This window comes from Chroicocephalus ridibundus, chromosome 6 (genome assembly GCF_963924245.1).
Source record: "Chroicocephalus ridibundus chromosome 6, bChrRid1.1, whole genome shotgun sequence".
Taxonomy (NCBI): Eukaryota; Metazoa; Chordata; class Aves; order Charadriiformes; family Laridae; genus Chroicocephalus; species Chroicocephalus ridibundus.
In genome coordinates this window covers 14,177,846-14,197,022 of record NC_086289.1, presented here as the reverse complement: position 1 = coordinate 14,197,022, position 19,177 = coordinate 14,177,846, and the positions used below count along the sequence as shown (strand labels likewise).

The window sequence follows — 19,177 nt, the reverse complement described above, 5'->3', positions numbered from 1 at the left end:
TTCCTGTCGCTCTAGATTAAGACACAGATGGAAAGGGGAGACAGCAGCAGATGTACGACTTGCTGCATTTCACGTGACGGGGGCAGAGCCAGGAGCAGACTCCAGGTCTCCTGAATCTCTGATGACAAATTGGCTACAAGAGACGGGAAGGAAGCAGTATGGTCTGAAACTGTCCACCAGACAAGTCAGGGGACTGACAGCCAAGCACAGGATGCTCAGTGCTGTATTTCCAAAAGCAGCATGTTCATATGCGTTTAGGCTGAAGATGCAAAGCGATTCTACAGACAAATAATTAGCATCCCTGCCAAGACAGAGGTAAAGAGTGCATCAGCCATTAAAACAGCATCCTGTGAAATGAAAATCCTAGAACAAAAAGCAATTAATTCAACCATTTCCTGAAAGGAAACGCTATCACAATGCCTCCCTTTGGACCAGATTTAAGAAATACAGAAAATTAGAAGACTTCCTTGCTCCCTAAGCATGCCTCTGACTCTCCTCAGGTTACATAGGTTAATTTTCTTTAAAGAGGAGTCACCTCCTCTAGAAGTCTGTGTTTAAGAGATTTAGCTTTTCTATAGCTAGTTGAACCACAGCCAATAGCAGGAATAGGGGGAGAAGACCATGAACTGACAACGTTGAAATTTATAATAAAAGTTTTCACCATAGCTGTTCTTTCCAAATAAGCATCGTGTTTCTGGTCATAATGAATCAACTTGACTTGTGTGTTCTGGTTTAAACCAGTGCTAATTTGGTTATCCAGAGTGTGACGAGATGCTTTCCCCTGTTTCCCACTGCTTCCCACACAGTCCCTTCTCCAGTCCAGAATCAGGCAGTATTATCATCTTCCTTCAACCTATTTATGCAAGTAACACCTACAACCCCTACTTCATTTTAGTCTTCTTAAGATAAATACCAGTTCTCTAACCAGAAACAAAAGCTGTCATGGCCTTATGTTTACACATGTGCATCAGCAGAGAATTCACTGTGTGGAAGGGCAAAAGGAGGGACCAAACAGTGGCAAAGGGAGCAGGGGACATGCAGGAAGCTACTTGCTAAATAGACACCCCAAATGTCCTCTTTCCTCTTATCTCCTAGACAGTTTTCATGGGAGCAGAGTAAGGCAAAAAACCCAAAGCACAGCATTGGCTTGGCAGCAGGAGCAGTGCTCATGTGTTGCACATGACCCTGATGGGAACAAGGAGACGACCAGGCTGGCAAACACCCCGCCATCAGCCATTGAGGCCAAGCCAGGGACCATGTGCCAGTGGAGCAACCTTGCCAGGAAACCCGGAGAAGCAGCATTTCAAATCCACCTCTGCAACTCTGGCTCCAAAAAAAAGTCAGTTCATACAACAGTCCGGCAAGGTAGGTTATATCTGCACTCACATATTTGAAACCCAGCACTTTACGATGCCATTTACTCTGTCCTGCCTTGGATAAGGTACTCACTGCAGGAGGATTTCTAAGTCACTATGGTGGCTGGTGCAACACGTACAATCAACAGTCTGTTTTAACAGAAGCTTGTATAAGTGTTACAGGGTTCCTATTAAAACAACAAAAAAAAACACCCCAGGGTGATAAATTGCTTTGTCTAGGAAGTAACCAAGGTCAAACTTGATCATTTCCAGCTACAGCAGATGATGCCTAGAGGATATCCCCCTTTGGAGAGGTGGGGTCCCTATGGCTCCTGGAGTGATGCTTGCCCAGGATTAAGGGCTGCACAGTGGGGAAGACTTCAGTAAAGGAGGAAAGAAAGGAGGAAGGAGAAGAGGAAAGATGACAGAGAAACAGCTCCTCCCAGTAATTAAAAGCATTAAACATTTTGTGGATAGCCTGATTTAGGTTGTTACTATATTCCCTTCAGCCACAGTCAGTATGGTAAAAAAAAAAAAAAAAGAAAAAACAAACACAAAAACCCCACCACCCAAATTTAACCCTTCTCAGCCTTCTGTCCCTCACGAGCATCTTTAAATTAATTACTCCTCAATGACACTCAGGATGCTCACAACATTGCTGTTACGTTATGTGAGACCGCAGGTTTTCCCCCCCAAAGGGGGTTCAAAAGAACCTCAGAGAGCACAGCACCAAGTACACCCACCGCTGTGGGCACTTCCATATCCCTGCCAATTAATTCGGGTCTAATTTGTAACACGGGACACAGCATGAAAAGTAACAGGCTGCTCAGTGTGAAGCACGCCAGAGAAGAGGGATGCAGAGCAGCACAAGTTCCCCAGCAAGCTCACATGCACACTGCAATGCCCCCCAACACCAGAGCCCCACTTTTTTTAAAAAGACTCTTCAGCCTAGGCAGAAGAAACGGAAAGCAGAGGATAGGACAAAGCTGATGTGCCAGCTAAAGTTTCCCCCCTGCTTCCCCCCCCCAAAAAGCAGAATTAGTGTTTTGGTTTAGCTTCAACTTGCAAGCCCTCCCCAGAGCAGAACGCACGATAGATCGCTGGCTGAAATAAGAGTTTGCTTGCCTCTCCGTTTATTTTTGCCTCGAGTCCGTTTCCTGGTTAAAGTCTTGAGGATACCCCTCCTCCTCTCCATAGGGCTCCACTTTACAATCCTCCCGCTCCTCACCTCAGCGATTCCCTTCCTGGGGCTGGGCAGAAATGTCATCGGGGCTTGTCCATACCCCTCACAGCTGGCACTATTAAGTGACACAGTTGCACCCTGTCCCCCTCGCCAGGCAGGGAGGAGGGAGCATCATTACTCCTGCTGTACTCAGAGACCGGCAACTACTCTGGAAGCCTCCTAAATAAGAGCGCAGAGCACCCGTTCCAAGGAACGTCTTCCTCCTCCTCCTGTGTTGCAACAGCTAAGACCTATGATGGTTTTGCAATCGCCAAAAATTAAAACCACCAACTGGACTCCAAAAATAAAATCATCTGGATATGGAAATCTGAGACTCCTGATCTTTGCCAGAGTACTCTGTTGTTATCAGGCTATAAACATGTCTGCTCTTTTAATCCATACAGCGCACAAGCTTTTATATTACCCTTTTATGATTATCAATCAAGTGTTTACAGATTCAGACTTAATGAATTAGTACTGGGGTGGTCAGTGGAAGTTTTGCAGAAGCCGCCAAAACCACAGAAACGGTCAGTGAACGCCATACGGATGATTCACAGCTGAACAACCAACTGGTAGGTAGTGCAGCTCTTCCAAGCCCGGCACAACTGCTGAGGACACGTGCAGGGTCTGCACACAGGGATGTCTGGCAGAAAGCATCTCTGAGCGTCATGGCTTTCCATACAATAAAGTCAGAGCTTCACGGTTTTCTGCGCATAGGGAGGAGTAACTGTGGTAGCTTGGATCTAGAGCTGTGGTTTCTTGCCTAAAGCCAATTCGTCGAGGGTAAGTCTTTACGTATCTCTGGAAAACTCCGTTTGGGGGAGGAGGAAAAAGAGTATCCCGAATAGCAGCAAGCCTACTCAAAATCCTCAATCCGTCTATCACCTCACAACAGCCAGCTCTAAACAAAGGGATTTTCTTCCCCTAAAAACTTTATCTCTTATTTCTTATCAGAAGGACCAAGTCACTATGATAAATAAACATGTTAAAAACTGCGTGTTTTCTTTAAGCCTTCCACCAGTGATCTGCCCCCAAATATTTTAAGATAGAGAGCTTAGGTCTGCCTAAAAATTGTGTTAAATGTCTCATGCACACAAGATAAAAAGCAGAGTTTCACATAAATCACACAAGGTTACACAAGAGCTCCCAATCTCACGGTGGTCTCCAAAAAGCAGTTGCTAAAATAACCGGTTCCTAGAGTAAGCAGTGGGATGAGGCTGTTGAAGCCTCCTAGAAATCTGCTTGAGGACAATATGGATTCAGATCAAAACCATGTTTCTAAGCCTAGGATCTCTCTTCTATTCAGTAGGAGGTTTTTGTTTTATTTTGGTATTTGTTTGTTTGTTTTCTTAATGTGCCCTAAACAAACAATCAAGTCTTTGACTCATCTCCTGGATACTCCTGCACTGCAGTCTGACTTCAGCCCCCTTCCCACTTACCAAAATTCACACTGTATTTGCACGTCGATTATTCTTGGAAGTAAAAGGCCCCTCACAGCTTGTGACAATAGGAAAGGGGATTCATCTCCATCCCTTCTGTTAGGCAGGAATTCCCCCAGTCCCAACAGTGTTTGACTTCAGAGATCGACAGCTCTTAGTGTAGCAGTCGTAAGCCACAAAGCTTTAGGGACAGAGACAGAAGTTCAGCACCACCCAGCGTAACTAAAGGAATTCAGTACAAGCCCAGCCCAGTCCCCAGGTCTTGGCAATAAAACAGCACTGGGAAAAGCCTCTTTGCCTCATATAGATGAAAATAAGTATTTAGATAAGTCTATCAAATGGGTTATTAATACACTATCAGTTCTGTAGTTCTTTCCTGAGCTTGGCCAGGTAGGTCTTTTATAAAAAGCAAAGCAATTCTCCTCTGTGTTTTCAGAAAATAGTTTCAAAAGCAGGTGACACCCTGCTATTAAGCAGCAATAGGATTTAAAACAGAAAGGGAAGGGTTTGGACCTGACCATTAAAGTAATTTAGAAGACTCAAAGCCTGAGAAGTTCGGCCTACAAAAATTCTCAGGCCAAAGAATGACTGAGAGTAAGAGAAGGTTGAGGCCAGATCACCCAGTGATGGCCACGTCAGCATGTAAAACTTCTCATCCCAGGTTAGCAGCCATGATTAACATATAAGAAATTTCTCCACAAGTGAACATCCATCCATCCATCTTCCTCAACTCCACTGCATTCACATGCTCTGCAAGCCTTTCAGTAGATGAGGCAATAGCTTCCTTGCAAAGTAGCAAAAAACTGTAATCCTTCTTACTATCTTTCTGGCTATACAGGCAGAAGTCTGGTATAGATGGTAACTCCATGAGCTGCATTAATTCCTTCCTGGTCCCCTGGGTTGCTGCTACAAACAGCTACAGGGCGCGTAAGCCAACAGCATGCATTGCCACCAAGAAGGGAATAAGACTAGTGATCATAGCAGCAGAAAATTAACGTGATGCCTGGATTCATTCCCCAGCATGCGGCACACATAGTATTTTCTAGCGCTTCTGAGAGCCAAGATCTGGATAAGCCTTCAAGAGTTTGGGACAAGTGGCAGCTTTAAAGTAGACTGTGGCTTCCAGCACTGGAGTACGTGTCTGACGCACAACTAAAACCAGCAGCAAAACACAGCCCCCACGGGGAGCACGTTGGGAACGAGCTTGGCCCATGGTAAGTGGCAGACACTCTCACAAGCGAGTGCTCCAGATCAGTTCTTCCTTCTTTACAGTCCTCAGCAGCATTTCCAACAAAATCCTGACAAACGGAGAAATTCAGTGCTGACCTTTGCCAAGTGGAGCTTGTTAGTCTCAGGATTTTTATTTTTTATTTTTGATCTGCTAGGTTTTAAGACAGAGCCAAGAAAAATTAGAGGCAGGAGGGTAAAAGGAAAAAAAAAAGTCGAGTCCTCTTTCTACTCCTTGGAAAGTTGGCTCTCTGAACAGCAATTCCAACCAACTAGGTTACAGGTAGCAACAGTTAAGAATACTGAAGTATTTTGCACACAAATCTGTTAAACTGCTTGGAGATTTTCACACAGCTGCTAGACAGGGTCTTCCACCAGGCTGAAGTCACCTATATACTCTGGCATTTGCCCTAGTCCTCCTCAGCAGTGCAACACGTTCCCATTACTCCACATGGCACAAAGCAGACTAGCCAAGGAGTTTAATGCTAGTTGGGGTGTTCCACCACAGCACCTTTCAGGATCTGGCTGTACAGCACCCATCTTTTTCTAAAGTAGGAAATTAAACCACTTGCAATCCTTGGTTAGAGTCTCCACTTCATGGAACAGTTTCGTGCCCTCAGCTGGAGCTCAGGCAGCACAAAATTGGCTTCTGTTCTAGTCTCCAGCCTGGGAGATCATATTCAAATTCAAGTCTGATCCATCACCTTGCCACATTAGGATATAGCCCATGGCAGTCTGGACTGAGAAGTAGCTGTCTTGGAAACCTGGGATTCATTTGGATGTGAAGTAAACTGAAAGGCCATGTGAACTGGAACAGCATGGGGAATTAAGAACCTGCCAGATGCACCAGAAGACTTCTGAGCAGGATTACGTATCAACATTCACCTTCTCAAGCACCATGCAATGCAATTAATCACTTACATTTGCCCTATCATCACGCAAAGATATTTTTGAAGCCAAACTAGCAACACGCATTTAGCTAAAAGCGGTCAACAGAAGGGAAGAAATTTGTACCTATTAATTATTTCACTTCTTTGCCCTTCAAGAAGGGTGAAAACCCCAGCATTCAATTTGTCATTTTACATATAGCAACATGAAACATTCCCAACAGATATAGAATCAGGGAAACTCAGCCTCACCCCCCAGCCAGGCAATCTGAAGGCTTCTTGTCGTTCTTCACAAGCGACACCACCTCTTCTGTCTCCTCCTCAACACATTTTGCTCCTGCTCAGTCTCATTCTGTTTTTCTGTCTGAACTCCCTGGTGACCTATCAACCACCAGGCTCCCGTGACTTGAATACTTCAGATATTTCTGCACTTTTAAATCTAACTACCACCCTGAAATTAGACCTACTCTGCTAGGATCAGGCAGAATCACCCCAGGGATATATTCAACTTCTGTCAAGGATAGCATTTCTGAAATCACAGCAGTTTTGCTTACTAAAAACCTCAGACAAGCAAGCACTCATCCATTGAGGATGGTGGGATTTTGTTCACATACTTTGAACAGGGCATGAACTTGAATATTTACGATATCAGGTATGGAAAGCAGCAGGAGTGTTTCCATCTCTCCTTGCCTTCAGACCTATGTGTGGCCTTAACCACCCAGGTGACCAGGCCAGCATCTTGTACAGACACAGGTTCTATGGCTTGTGATCATTCATGCTAACTCTGAAGGAAGAAAAGACCTTTTCTCTGGTATTCCACATCAGGTGACAAATGTTTGCATAAGAAATCCACTGGTTACTCAGGAGAAGTCCTGACCCCTTCTACTGTAAAACTGAGGTTTTGCCTTGTATTGGACTACTTCTCCTCAGACCCTGACATCTCACCTAGAAGTTGTTTCCCCACTCCCTCCTCCTTCCCGACTCCTTGTGATAAGGAGTCTGATGCTCCCATGAAAATTTTGCATCTTCTTCAGAGTCCCATGTTTTCCATATAAAACCTTTTCTACTTACTGTGGAAAAGCAAAAGAGCATTTCAGAAGAACAAAGAGCACATAGTCACATTCCTCTCTTATCTTGACCCACAAAATTTCTCACTTTTGCTCCTCCTCTTCTCTCCTTCATCCCACATGGCATAGCAAGAGAGCAGCTGTGTAGGCACTTAGCTGAGGCCAGGGTCAACCCACCACAAGATGGGAAGCTGCTTTGGATTGTGGCTTTGAGTTGGGCAAGGAAGATGCAACACAGCAAACTACAAATCATTGCTAGTGCCAACATCAAGGTGTGCAGCAGTCAAAAGCAAAGCTCTTCCTTATTAAAAATCGTGCATCATGAAAAGCCAATACACAAGTAGACGACGGGTTCTGGATATCCACTGTTACAGACTCATGTTCAAGACCACTCCAAAAGCACACACAGTTTGAACTACAGACTTCTCTTTTTAATAGCATGCAGAACACCAAGACACAAGAATTTACCTGGAGCAACACTCTTTTTTGGAGTCTCAGACAAACTGGACATCCAAACTTGAAATCCAAGAAGAGGGCAGCCATGAAAAGAGAAAGTAATTAGAGAAACAAGAAAACAGTCATATCAGACAGTTTGAAAGTTAGCAAAGAAAACACTAAGTTTTTGCTTAAGAGGGGCATTGGCACGATGGGGACTCAGTTACAGGTCGAGTCATAAGAACTACCCAGTTCATTTTTTATGTTTTAGCAGACTTTCAGAGCTTCTGAAACTGATCTGTAGTGATCTGATTTTGAGATCTCTGAATAAAATATGCTCTGAGCTCATTCCCAATAGGACAGGGAATGCATACCAAGAGACAGTTTGACTCATTAAGCCTCAGACCTGCAAAAGTATTTAGCTTTGCAGCTGTTAATGATCCCCAAAAGACCAACAGGCAACTCAGAGATTGAGCTTAGCAAACACATGTGAGTTTCTACAAGCATTTGCATTTTGTTACCCTGGGATAGCATTAAGGAAAATAACAACAGACAAATAATACTCCACAGAAAAGAGTACAAAGCTCAAAAAACCGTACATTTAAAGTTTAACTAGAAATACCATTTTTTAGACAATGAATGAGGCAGAAACCTGATTAAGGAGAAAGCCAACAGAGTTGCTACCAACAAGGTCAAGAGATTTCCCTCCCCCTCCATGAAACGAGGTGTAAATACTTGGCTTGGGATTCTGGGAATAATCTTCAAATGCTAAGTGGTGGGGTATTTTTGGTTGAATACACTGGAAGCATGTTTTAAGAGTTAGTAGGTTTGCCCCCATTTCAAAATAAGAACCACCAAACACTCCCCTTCTGTGGGATGAGGGAGATAAGGATGGCTGTTACTCTCCCATTGCCTGGGAGAAGAGACAAGAGAGTATGACAGGCTAAGAATTTCCTAAGTTCTGACAAGCAATTCCAAAATGCAATTTTAAAAACTCATTTGCAATGGGGAACCCCGTTCTGGACCCATCAGTTTAACAGCAGAGAAAAATCACTCTTCAACCACTTGTAGTGAGGGGCAAGCTATATTGTTGGCCTTGTCTATTTGACTTGATATTCTGCAGGTCAAAAGACAATAACAAGACAGCCAAAAATCAGTAATAGATTCCTAGGACGTATGAGAAATTGCTAGCATGATACATAAGCATAAGAAACAGCTTTCAAACCTTCCCACTGGAAACCAGAAGTCCAAGAAACACAGTGCTGCGTTTCCCCAGTGCTAAGGGAACGGTGAGGTTTTGAAATCCTCTCTTTAAATCACAGTTTTCATTGCATTAGGAAAAAAACAGAATTCAGATGGATTCAGCATTTTGCTTGCTTTTCAGTCAGTTCTCAATAGCGGCAGTCTTGAGAAAACCCTGAAGTCTTCCAACCTTCTAACTCCCAAACCCGTGCACTTCACTGTCACAATACACTACAAAATACTGTGGTAAGTTACAATAATTTACTTTGGGTTACCATTTAAGAAAAAAAAAAAAAAAAAGGTTCTGCATTGGTAGAGTACAACAGGAAATCATCTGGCAGAGTAACTTGTGCTCTAGCTTATGGAGGGAATATACAGCATGTTTCTATTACAGACTCGGGGCACGCATGGAAAGGGTGTGAAGGAGTTGTTGTCAGCAACTTGTCTATTAGCTTTTGACTAGACTTCCACTGCCTTCAGGAACAGGATTGTGAACTTCAGTCAGCTGTCAGATCTTTTTCCAGACAGAAGAACCTGAATATGGCAGCAATAAATAAAGCAGAAGATTTATTGCAGGAACAACTAGGAAGACTTCAAACTGTTCGCCCCAATCCAAATCCAGTAAAAGGCTGAAACAGGCAACAATTATGGATAAAGGGAATAAGCGGCGCTTAACACAAGCTTAGAGCTACCCTGGATCTGTCTGCACAAGAACAGGAGTTTAAACCTAGATCTGCAGTAGCAGTATTTACAAACACCCCATGAGAGATCTCCCGGAACCAAACTCACCATAAAACCCAATTCCCTTAGCTACTATCAATTTTTTTAATTTTTTTTTTTTTTTTTTTAAAACAAAGTATTTTTTTCTCCTTGTCAAAACCATTGGTCTATGCCAGAAAAAAAAAGGGCAAGCTAAGCATTAACTGGTAAATCACCCCACAGGTCCCCAACGCAGGCTCCCCAGCCCAAGCACTTCTCAGCCGCCCCAGCCTGACAGCAGCTAGATGTGGATGAGGTTGCTTCTGAAGCAGAAGACAGCTAGCATATTTCAGCTGCTCCTGCACATCTGCTTAGCATTAAACTTCCTTCTTAGGATTTTTTTTTTTTTTATTCCAAGACGTTTAAGCTCTAATTGCTACCAGCTTTTAAGAGTTCCCCCTACAAATAATAAAAATATCAGACATTAGTGATGGATTCCACTTCACAGAGAGCTCAAACGAAGAGCCGCAGAGGGAGTCAGGGTACAGGGAGGAGGTCAAAGGCCCCAGAAGCACGCTGTGCCCGAGCCAACAAAACACAAGCTTTGCATGGCCCTGGGTTTCCCCTTTAGGACAGAGTTTTACTGGAATTCTGCGTGGGGCTTGGAGCCGGTTTCCAATGGGATTGGTAACGGTAAACGAACAAACCCTTGCTTCCTGCCTCTCCTCTCCCCCGTCGCCACACGGCTGAGCGCTGGCTGGTCTCAGATGGCTTGGAGGTGGGGGGGGAAAATCTCAGTATTTGGAAGGGAAGTTAAAGTTGCTTGCTCAAAGCAAGCCGCTCCTAAGGCAATGGCATCCCAATTCTGCTCCTAACACCAACCCCCACAGCCCTTGCTGCTGGCTTCAGCTGGAGCCAGAACAAACCCCTCCAATCAGAATTATTTTTAAAAGCTCAAGAGAAACACGGGTCCATAAATTACAGCTAAGCCACAGGGGCGAGGCGGTTGTGAAAAGCACAGAGGAGGCTCCCTGTCGGAGCCGCACTGCACAGAAATAGCAGCGGAGCAGGCGTGTCGCTGGAAGCGGCTGCTGAACCCCATCCCATCCGAGCTGCCACCGTGGAGGTGGGCAACCCTCAGATGGATCAGCTGGGCTCCTCAGGTGGGGAAGGAAAGGCAGGAGGTGGGGGGGTGGCAAAAGCTTTAAAGACATAACTAAGCTGGTTACTGTGGTGAACTAAATACATGAAATGGATGATTTTATTTAGATTTCACCAGATTTTTTTCTGCTGCCAGTGAGACTGGTTTGTTTGCTGCTCCTCCCACCACTGGCAAGAGAACAGGCGCCAGACTGCTGGGGACCAACGCTTTACGCTCGCAATACAGCCCCACTCATCTCATTTTAGCAACAGACTATTTGTCTTGCATGCAGTTACAGCAGAGCAAGCTTCCAGGAAAACCTACAAAAGCTAGAGTCAGCCTAGAGTCAAATGCACAAGCTCAATGCTACCAAAATCCAGGAGATGTCACATTCATGGTTCACATCAGTACTACACATCCAGCTGGGTCCTGATCCAGCAGGTGCAGAGAAACTCCTCCTCCACAGGCATTTTAGCAGTAGCTACTGGTGTGGGTTTCTTTTTGTCAGTAACACTGCTTAAATTCTTCAGTTCAATGTTGAGTCCGGTGTCCCTTATTTAATACTGCTGTAGAGGCCAGAAGGAGGACCCTCCTAAAGATTCACAGGGTTGCATATTGCTGGGGCTACCAGGGACCTTTATAACAACAAACTTTTTTAAACTAGTATCTGTGTAGTTGTCTAGCCTGTATAGCTATACATTGCCCAACAATATTCCTGCAGTAATTCCAGGGAATTGGATCATTCTGGTCATGAGTCTCAGTATGGTTGTAATTCTGGCCATGCAGCCCTTGCCCCAAATGATTTGTGTGCATAGCTGAAAAGTTAACATGGGCCAAAGACAAGTCCCAGCAAGTGATCTGGATGTGTCTACCTTGCTTTGGAGAGTAAAAAGAGTTTCATTATACAGGCCTGACCTGTTCTATGGAAGTTGCGTTCCACAGGAGATAACAGTCTTAGGTCCGTTTAATAAAACGCTTTTGTTCTCATGAAGCCCTATCTGAAACATCACCTGGGAACACTTAACACCTTCAGCTGTTAAGGTGCAGCTTCAAATACTGAGAAAAGGATTATAAGAACAAGTGGCCATGCTGAAGAGATGCTAACATCTGAAAGACTGCCCCTTTCCAACAGTGATCAATTCTGTAGGTCATTAGTCCTCTCCATGATGAAGTACTACTGGCTCAGTTATTCAAGGACCACAGTGATGAGTGCAGCTGAGCATTCTGCAGATCCATTTTCCAGATATACACCCTTCCTGTCTTAATTGGAAGGGTGAAAAGAGACTAAGCAGTATCTTTGAGTAAACTGAGCTGGAATCAGGGCTCCACTCCACTTCCAAGAACTTCACTGGTGGTCCAGTAACTGGCAGTGTTTGCTCAGACTAGAGCTGGGGAAAGTAGATACTTCTTTTACTCATCACTGTTCAAATAAAAGGCATTAAGAGAAGAATGGGGGTGTTTTCATCCCAACAGTGGTATCTGATAAATCAGCAAGAAGTGGGCTGACCAGGCTGTTCTTTAGAAGTGTCCACTTCTTAGAAGTGGCCTAGAGCCTTGTTTACTGTACTGTTTGTCACATATGGCAGAACAGAAACAGAAATTAAGCCTTTATTTCAATCTAGATTTTTTGAGGTCAAGTCTGCCAAGGAGTTGGTATAAATGAAGTGCCACGTTGTTGTCCTGGGTGCTCAGGTGGGACACCTTACTGCCCAGAGCAGGTAAGGAAGCCCAGGAACCAGGCTTAGTCTACTCAATCCCTCCTCTGGCTCCTCCAGAGCTTCTTGCTGGGATTTTGCCTCCACTTCTCCCCTCATTGCTTCCTTTCTGCCCTCTTTAGACAAGCTGAGGAACAACCTCCTCCTCCTGTCGAGGTGAGGCTGGCCATCCATACAACCAAGAGCAGGAAGATCAATGAGGAACCCCAGAACTGTGGGGTTTGTTTCTGCTCCCATCTGCAGACAGAGCACTATGCTCAGTGCTCCCCCATATCTTTGTGAGCCATCTCCAAACCCTTCATCCCCCAGACCCCTTGTCAGCCTGTCTCCAGGTTTTCCTCCTCTAGCCTCTTCCCCTTCAGCTGGGGCTTCACACTTTGGTTAAATGGGAAAAAATAAGATGCAGCTTATAGACTAGGGGAGGGAGAGTGAACGACTGGTGTTGCTAACCTCCCCCAGGAATGGAAGTAGTTACTTTTAATAGAGAATTACTTTGATACAGAATCTACATGTAGCTGTTACAATATGGCTTAAAAGAGCTTGGAAAGAGGAAAAATGCAGATGAGCCTTAATCTGAACTGGAACCATTTTTACACATTTCTGGCTCACACAATTAACTCATTCAATTAGGCAGAGAACAACAGATAGTCAGAGAAATGGGAGGATGGCACAGAAAGGTTGCAAGTGTTTTGATCTTTTTCAAGCACTGCAGCTCAAGGCACCCTGTTGAATGGCACGATTGATGTTTCTCCCTCCAGGCTCCAGAGGGACCTAAACAAAAACAACATTTGTGCCCAGTGCCTGACCCAGGGTGGGCCTGGTCAGACATTACACTTCCTGGGTACCACAATGACAGATTTATTTGCTACTGTGATTGCTGGGCAAACAGCAGCCACCCCTGTCCCTCACCAGAGCAGCTTAAATTGGCTTTCCTCGCTCTTATGCCTGTGGGATGCTGATGCATTATGTTTAAAGCAAGTGTTTTAAGATAGTCCTTAAAGGAATACAGAAATATATTCAATTTCCCCACACACACACACACCGGGAGCCTGCATTTTAAAGTAAACCTCTCATCCCTGCAGAGATATCTCCTCTTCTATATACTTGAAGGAGAACATCACCTCCACTCCCCACACTACCCGTTCAGGAGGTAGTATCTTAAAGAGCCACATCTTGAAAAAATAGTTGACTAGTAGATTGTCAAACATGCAAATCCAGCTAAAGTGCATGAGTAAGAGGACTGGCAGCAGGCATTAAATAGGGCCATTAATTTTAGCCATATTCACTGAGTTCAGCCCCATCACAGCAGTGCTTGTACTTGGGAAGAGGTGCTGCATTTGGGCAGGGGGTGGGGGCAGATGTGCTGAGCCAGTGAGGAACCCAGCGAGCACCTTCCTCTCCCTGGCAGAAGTGTCCGCTCCGGGAGCTGCCGGGGCTCCTCGCCTCCCCGGCACCACACTGCAGACCAATCTCAGACCACTTCCACTTGCCACGTAAGCAGAGCTGCCTGGCGTACGCTAGACCCACACACACACTGCTTGGAAAATGTTCACATCTGGCTTTCACGTGACTTGAGCGTGCCTCAGAAATTCATCATCTGGATAACTCACTCCTGCAGGGGAGAAATCCACAACCAGAGCGCTCTTTCCCAAGTTGGAATGCAGCAGTGGGGCGAGAGGCTCGTGTGCTCAAACTGCACAGTGACACGCTCACCAGCTGCATTTCCACAGCCTCACACAGTCCTTCATCCTTTCTAAAAGTACAAACCTAAAGAAAACTTAGTTCCAATTTTCTACTCTGTTTACTTCTGCAAAAGCCCATCCTAATCCCATTTGCAGACCCAGAAGTACCCAGGATTGTTTAGTTTTTGTTCTGGCAGCCATAGCTCGTATTAACTCTTTCCACATGGTGAGCAAGGACTGCTTCCGACATGATCACAGTGGTACAGTCCCTGCACATACAGTTTTGTAGCAGTTCCCAGTTTTGCTGGGAAGTGCCTAGAATATCTGAACACTAATCTGCATCTACAGCTGTACAAACTGAGAGCATCACCCCTCTGAGGAAAAAAAAAAAACAAACAAAAGAAACACAACAAAAAAACAGCCTCCAACACTGCTGAGGAAGAGGGCAGGGCAGAGAAGCCCCAGCCATTGCACTTGGCAAGTCACAGGTATGTACGCACATTAGCATGGCTCAAAAAAAAAACAACCAAAAAACAAAAAAAACCACCAAAAAAAGTCAAGAGTCAAGTCCCAACTGTGAAGAAGTCACACCGCCAAGCACAGAAAGCGTACTGCAGCACCAGCATGTCCAGGCAGCCTGTTTTAATTGGCAGCAGACTGAGCCGGCCAACTGATGCATACGTTATAACTCCTGCTGAACATCTAAGTAATGCTTCCAGCCATCTCTGGTTAGATGAGCTACTCCATCCAGAGCAGACTGGTGAGGATTTTGCCTGTCACGCAGCCTGGACCCAGACCAGCCAGAATGCGACAGGTATAAAACCATGCACAAAGCTGGAGGTGCGTAGGGAGCTCTATTTCAGAGGTGAGGACTCTCAATTACCTAAGGACACGCGCTCTGCCATCCAGGTTTCCTTCTCATAAGAGAGACTTGAGTTTCAGGTGCTTACCAGCCTGAGACTAAGTGATCTAAAACCCTCAGGTAAGAGGTCTGCTCCTCTCAGCCAGCCAGACCTGTCTGTGCTGCATGTGTATTCCTGCAAAGGCTGAGGATCATCACCCTCCACTCCAGCTCCCAAGTGCATTTCTCACCTGCCTTATCTAAAAATCAAAATCATGCCAAAATCAAAATCCGATACCACACAGTTGTCTCTGTGCAAGAGAGGAAAAACCCACGCAGGCAGTGTTAATACCATCTGCCACCGACAGACCGAGGAGGAAGGCAGAACAGGAGCAGATGGAGAACAGAGAACTTCTTAAAAACACATGAAATGCCATTACACCCCCTAAAGTACCCAGCGCTTTCTCAGCACTCAGCTGAAGGCTCTCCGAGGCATTCGCAAGGGTGCACGCTGTTCTGCTGTGGCTGTGCTCAAGACACACCTCATACTTGCAGCCCTTCCCTGCCCGCCCAGCCTCCCTGCCCTCTCCCTCATACGGGGCTCTGCGCAGCATCCATGCTGAACTGGGAACGGCAAAGAGCACAAACAAATTCCTTTCCCTAATCCTGTACCCTGTCCCCACACTTCAGTTTAAAAGCCAAGGAGCAAAACAAAAGACTCGCACAACAAACAAACAGCTCTTGCTCTCTTATCCCATCTTCCTCCCACCCCAGCATATGGGCCACCCAGAAGATAGCGATACTATACATCCAAGGGGCCACATGTCTTGTCAGCAGAAAACTGAAGCAGTGCAGAATAAAGTCTCCTATCTGCTCTTCTCTTCAGTAGCCTCAGGCAGAAGTCCAAAGCATTTCAGTTTAAACAGCGACTTTAAAAATATGGTGTACAAGGAGAAGTGCGAGATCAGCTTCCTGCTGCCAGAATACCACAGGCCGGATTTGGAGCCTTGGATTGGAGTGGACAGATTCACATCTTGACTGAAGATGCAGAATTGGGTCACACACACAGATGCTGCAAGGAGATGAAGTCTGCCTGACTTACTGAAGCTCTCTTTCTCAAATCCTGCTTTGTGCCAGTGCACCTGAGCACAGAGCAATAGCCCAGCTTTGGAAAATACACAGAGTGGATGTTCCTTCAATTATATGAAGAATTTGTTAAAAAAAACCCAAAGACTTACAGGCTTGTTAAAAAAAAAAAATCAGGAAAGAAAATGAACTGTTTTGGGAATTACTGCATCACGAAAACCGATAAAATGAACAGAAGTTAGAGTTTAGCAAATTCACTAGTTCTGAAAGAATAGTTCTCCATCATGAGAATAGGAAGCTCTGACATCAAGGACTGAACTGAGGATGCACACTAAGATCATTAACCACTAACTCCTTCCAGAACCAGGCCCAAAGATGTACATCCCCAGTAATTATATGCTAAGGCTTATTTGGTCCTTGGTTGCTATGCTTCTGCCTACTCTATCCTTCTTTTATTACTAAATCCTTTATCCTCCTGTTTAAAAAAAAAAAAAAAAGAAAAAAAGAAAAAAGCTATGTGAGAACCAAAATGTTCTGCCAGAATCTGCTGTTTTTAAATTCCATGCAGTAATTAGTACATACAGCCAAGAAGGTTAATCGTATGATGGGAGAACAGATCCTGATTTCTGATCAAGAGCAATCCTGTCAGTACATGTTTGTGAAGTTACAAAATAGCAGCTGGCAAATTACCTAGTCCAGCCATCCTCATCAACAGGCCAAATGGCACCAAGGAGCCAGTCTGCCATAGCCATTTCTGCACTAATTGCAGAAAACAATGCAAGGAACACAGCACGCTTGTGTGATTCATCAGGACACAAACAAGAGCACGTGCCTCGGTCTGCAGGGATCATGTCGTACCACAGATTTCTTAAAAGGATTAAGACACCGAGCCCAAGCTACATGGTTTAAGATGTTCCTGGGACCTTGCCATGGGCTTGGACAAACTTAGATCCCCATTCACTGCCTTCAAAAAAAAAAAAAAAAATATTCACCTTCCAAGCTGAAGCTTTCCTTTTAGATGGAGGATATGGAGACAGACTTCAGAGACAAACATCGCAAGAGCAGAATGACTCAAACTAATACTGGAGTTAAAAAACACATTCTCGCTTTGCTGCTATCACCTGGACTCCGCTTCATTAAGCAATAACCAACTCTCTGCGTCATTACTCACGCACTCAATGCGGGTAGCCTCAAGACATCTGCTGCAGTCACCACCCTGACAGAAGACTCATCGCCTCACGCTGGGATTTACCGTGTTAGTTAATTGGTTTTTTCAACATCTTTACTACCACACTCTTAGATTTGGCCCCTTCAAGAACCGATTTTAAAGGTTCTGGCTGAGAGGGTAAAACTGAGACAGATTTAACAGTCAACTGAGTAAGTTAAGGCATGTCCACACCACACTAGTGGTTCTGTCCACGGCTCTTCTAACATTAAAAGGGCATCTCACCACTCCAGATGACGTGTGATCAATACTGCAACAACCTTAAGGCAGAAGAAAGGCAGCACCATGTCACTCTTGGAGAGGTCCTTCCTCCTCCCTTCACTGCAGCCATCTCCCACAAATACCATAAAATATCCGCCAGGGCTGCAGGCTGTATGTTCCCTCCTCTCCCTGTACCCACACGTAGCTAAATGCCTACTGCACAGCTATGAAGCTTGCAGGGGGCCCCACACTCAGTGGGACCAACAAAGCTTTGTCCCTAGAGTCACCACCTCAGTCCTGCAGCAGGTAGAGACAAGCTCCAGCCACGCCGCCTTGCTGCTGGTCCAGCTAATGGCTCACACATTGGTGACCCCGTTGAATGATTAAGCACAGAAAGGCTCGCACACACCATTCATTTTCTCCATATCGCCTCGAAGGAGCCAGTTCAAACTGAAGTTAAGAAAATAAAGCCCATTTATAAAACTAAAAAAGAAAAAAAAGTGAGACACACCATGGAGCAGTAAGTGCAGGCTAGACACGTGCAGTGTGACACGACCAGAAAGGTTAAGCTCTGAAGTGATGAGCACAGCTGAGCTACAAAGAAAAAGTCACAAGTTAAGCCATTTCCCTTCATAATCACAAAGGAAGCAGAAAAAACTATCCCTGGTAACTCAAAGAAATAGCAATTAAGGCCTGTCCCTCAAGCTGCCAGAGTATGCAGCTTCAGCGTGCGAGGAAGAGGGTTTCCCTAGTCATGAAGAATTAGCCTAAAGAAACAACTTTTGCTGTCAGCTCCACCCGTAAGCCCAAGGCAGCAACCCCACAAAGTGATCAGCCATAAGGGCCCTCGGTGTCGTTACAACGATCTGCTTGTTTTTCACTTGGAGGCCCCACTTCCATCATTGTTGCAGCTCTCAACTTAATTTCCCCATTGAGGGAAAAGAGAGCATTACAGATGTTTCTATAAAAAGTTTGAGAAGTAGCTTCCACTGGACTCTGAAGTTTTTATTTACTTGCCAGTGGATACATCCTTCCTAGTTTTACATCATAGGAGGGAAAGGAAGCAGAAACTGTTGTGCGGGTGCTGCCATATTCTGCTAGTCCAAAAACTGGATGTGGGAACCAAGTTGAAGGATAGGTCTCTCTGCTGAAGAAGCCAAGCCTCATCAGCATCCTCACTGAGGCAACGCTGGCTTGAACCAAATTGTTACATTAATATTTTAAATGCTCAATTATAGCAGCTATTTAAATAGACTTCAGCTGGCAGGCTCAGCCAGAGTACAGCCAGCTTGATGCAGGCAGGATCTGGTCAACTAGAGAAAGAAGACACTGCAGTACTGATGGAGCCATAAACTTTTTTTTTTTATAGTTTATTCCCCCTCCACATGGAGGCGCATCCTACTGCACAGCAAGAAGGTGCCAGAGAGAGCCCAGAGCAGCAGCTTGAAGGCAGCTGTGCCCTCAGCAGCAGCCAGGGCGGTCAGAGCAGTGGGAGTGAGCAAGCAGTGGGGATTTTTGTTATGATTTCAGAAGGGGGTGGCCGGCAATGCTCCTGCTAGCACATACAGCAGTAAGCACAAGGGCTTGGCTGCCTACAAGGCAGGCGGCAGAGATCCATACCTCAGCAAAGCATACCTGAAAGCAAAGGTGAAGCAGCATCTCTTCTGCTGGGTTTGGGCCCACTGTTAGCAAGGAGGACCCTCTCAGTAGTTG

General features: G+C 45.2%; 1 protein-coding gene across 8 annotated transcripts in view; it reads right to left on the bottom strand.

The window, feature by feature from the left end:
- The window catches only part of SH3PXD2A (SH3 and PX domains 2A), a 275,496-nt gene that overhangs the window by 78,289 nt on the left and 178,030 nt on the right, over positions 1 to 19,177 (bottom strand). For 5 of the 8 annotated variants that reach the window (XR_010071697.1, XR_010071696.1, XM_063339359.1 and 2 more), the window contains one exon: positions 7,666 to 7,713. The exons of 2 other annotated variants lie outside the window; for them this stretch is intronic. Coding sequence is in view for 3 of the 6 variants with exons in the window: in XM_063339359.1 (XP_063195429.1) it covers positions 7,666 to 7,713 (48 nt within the window). In the remaining 3 variants the exon portion in view is untranslated. Of the gene's footprint in view, positions 1 to 4,016; positions 4,030 to 7,665; positions 7,714 to 19,177 lie in introns of those variants that run through there. One more of the 8 variants, XM_063339364.1, reaches the window with a different exon arrangement.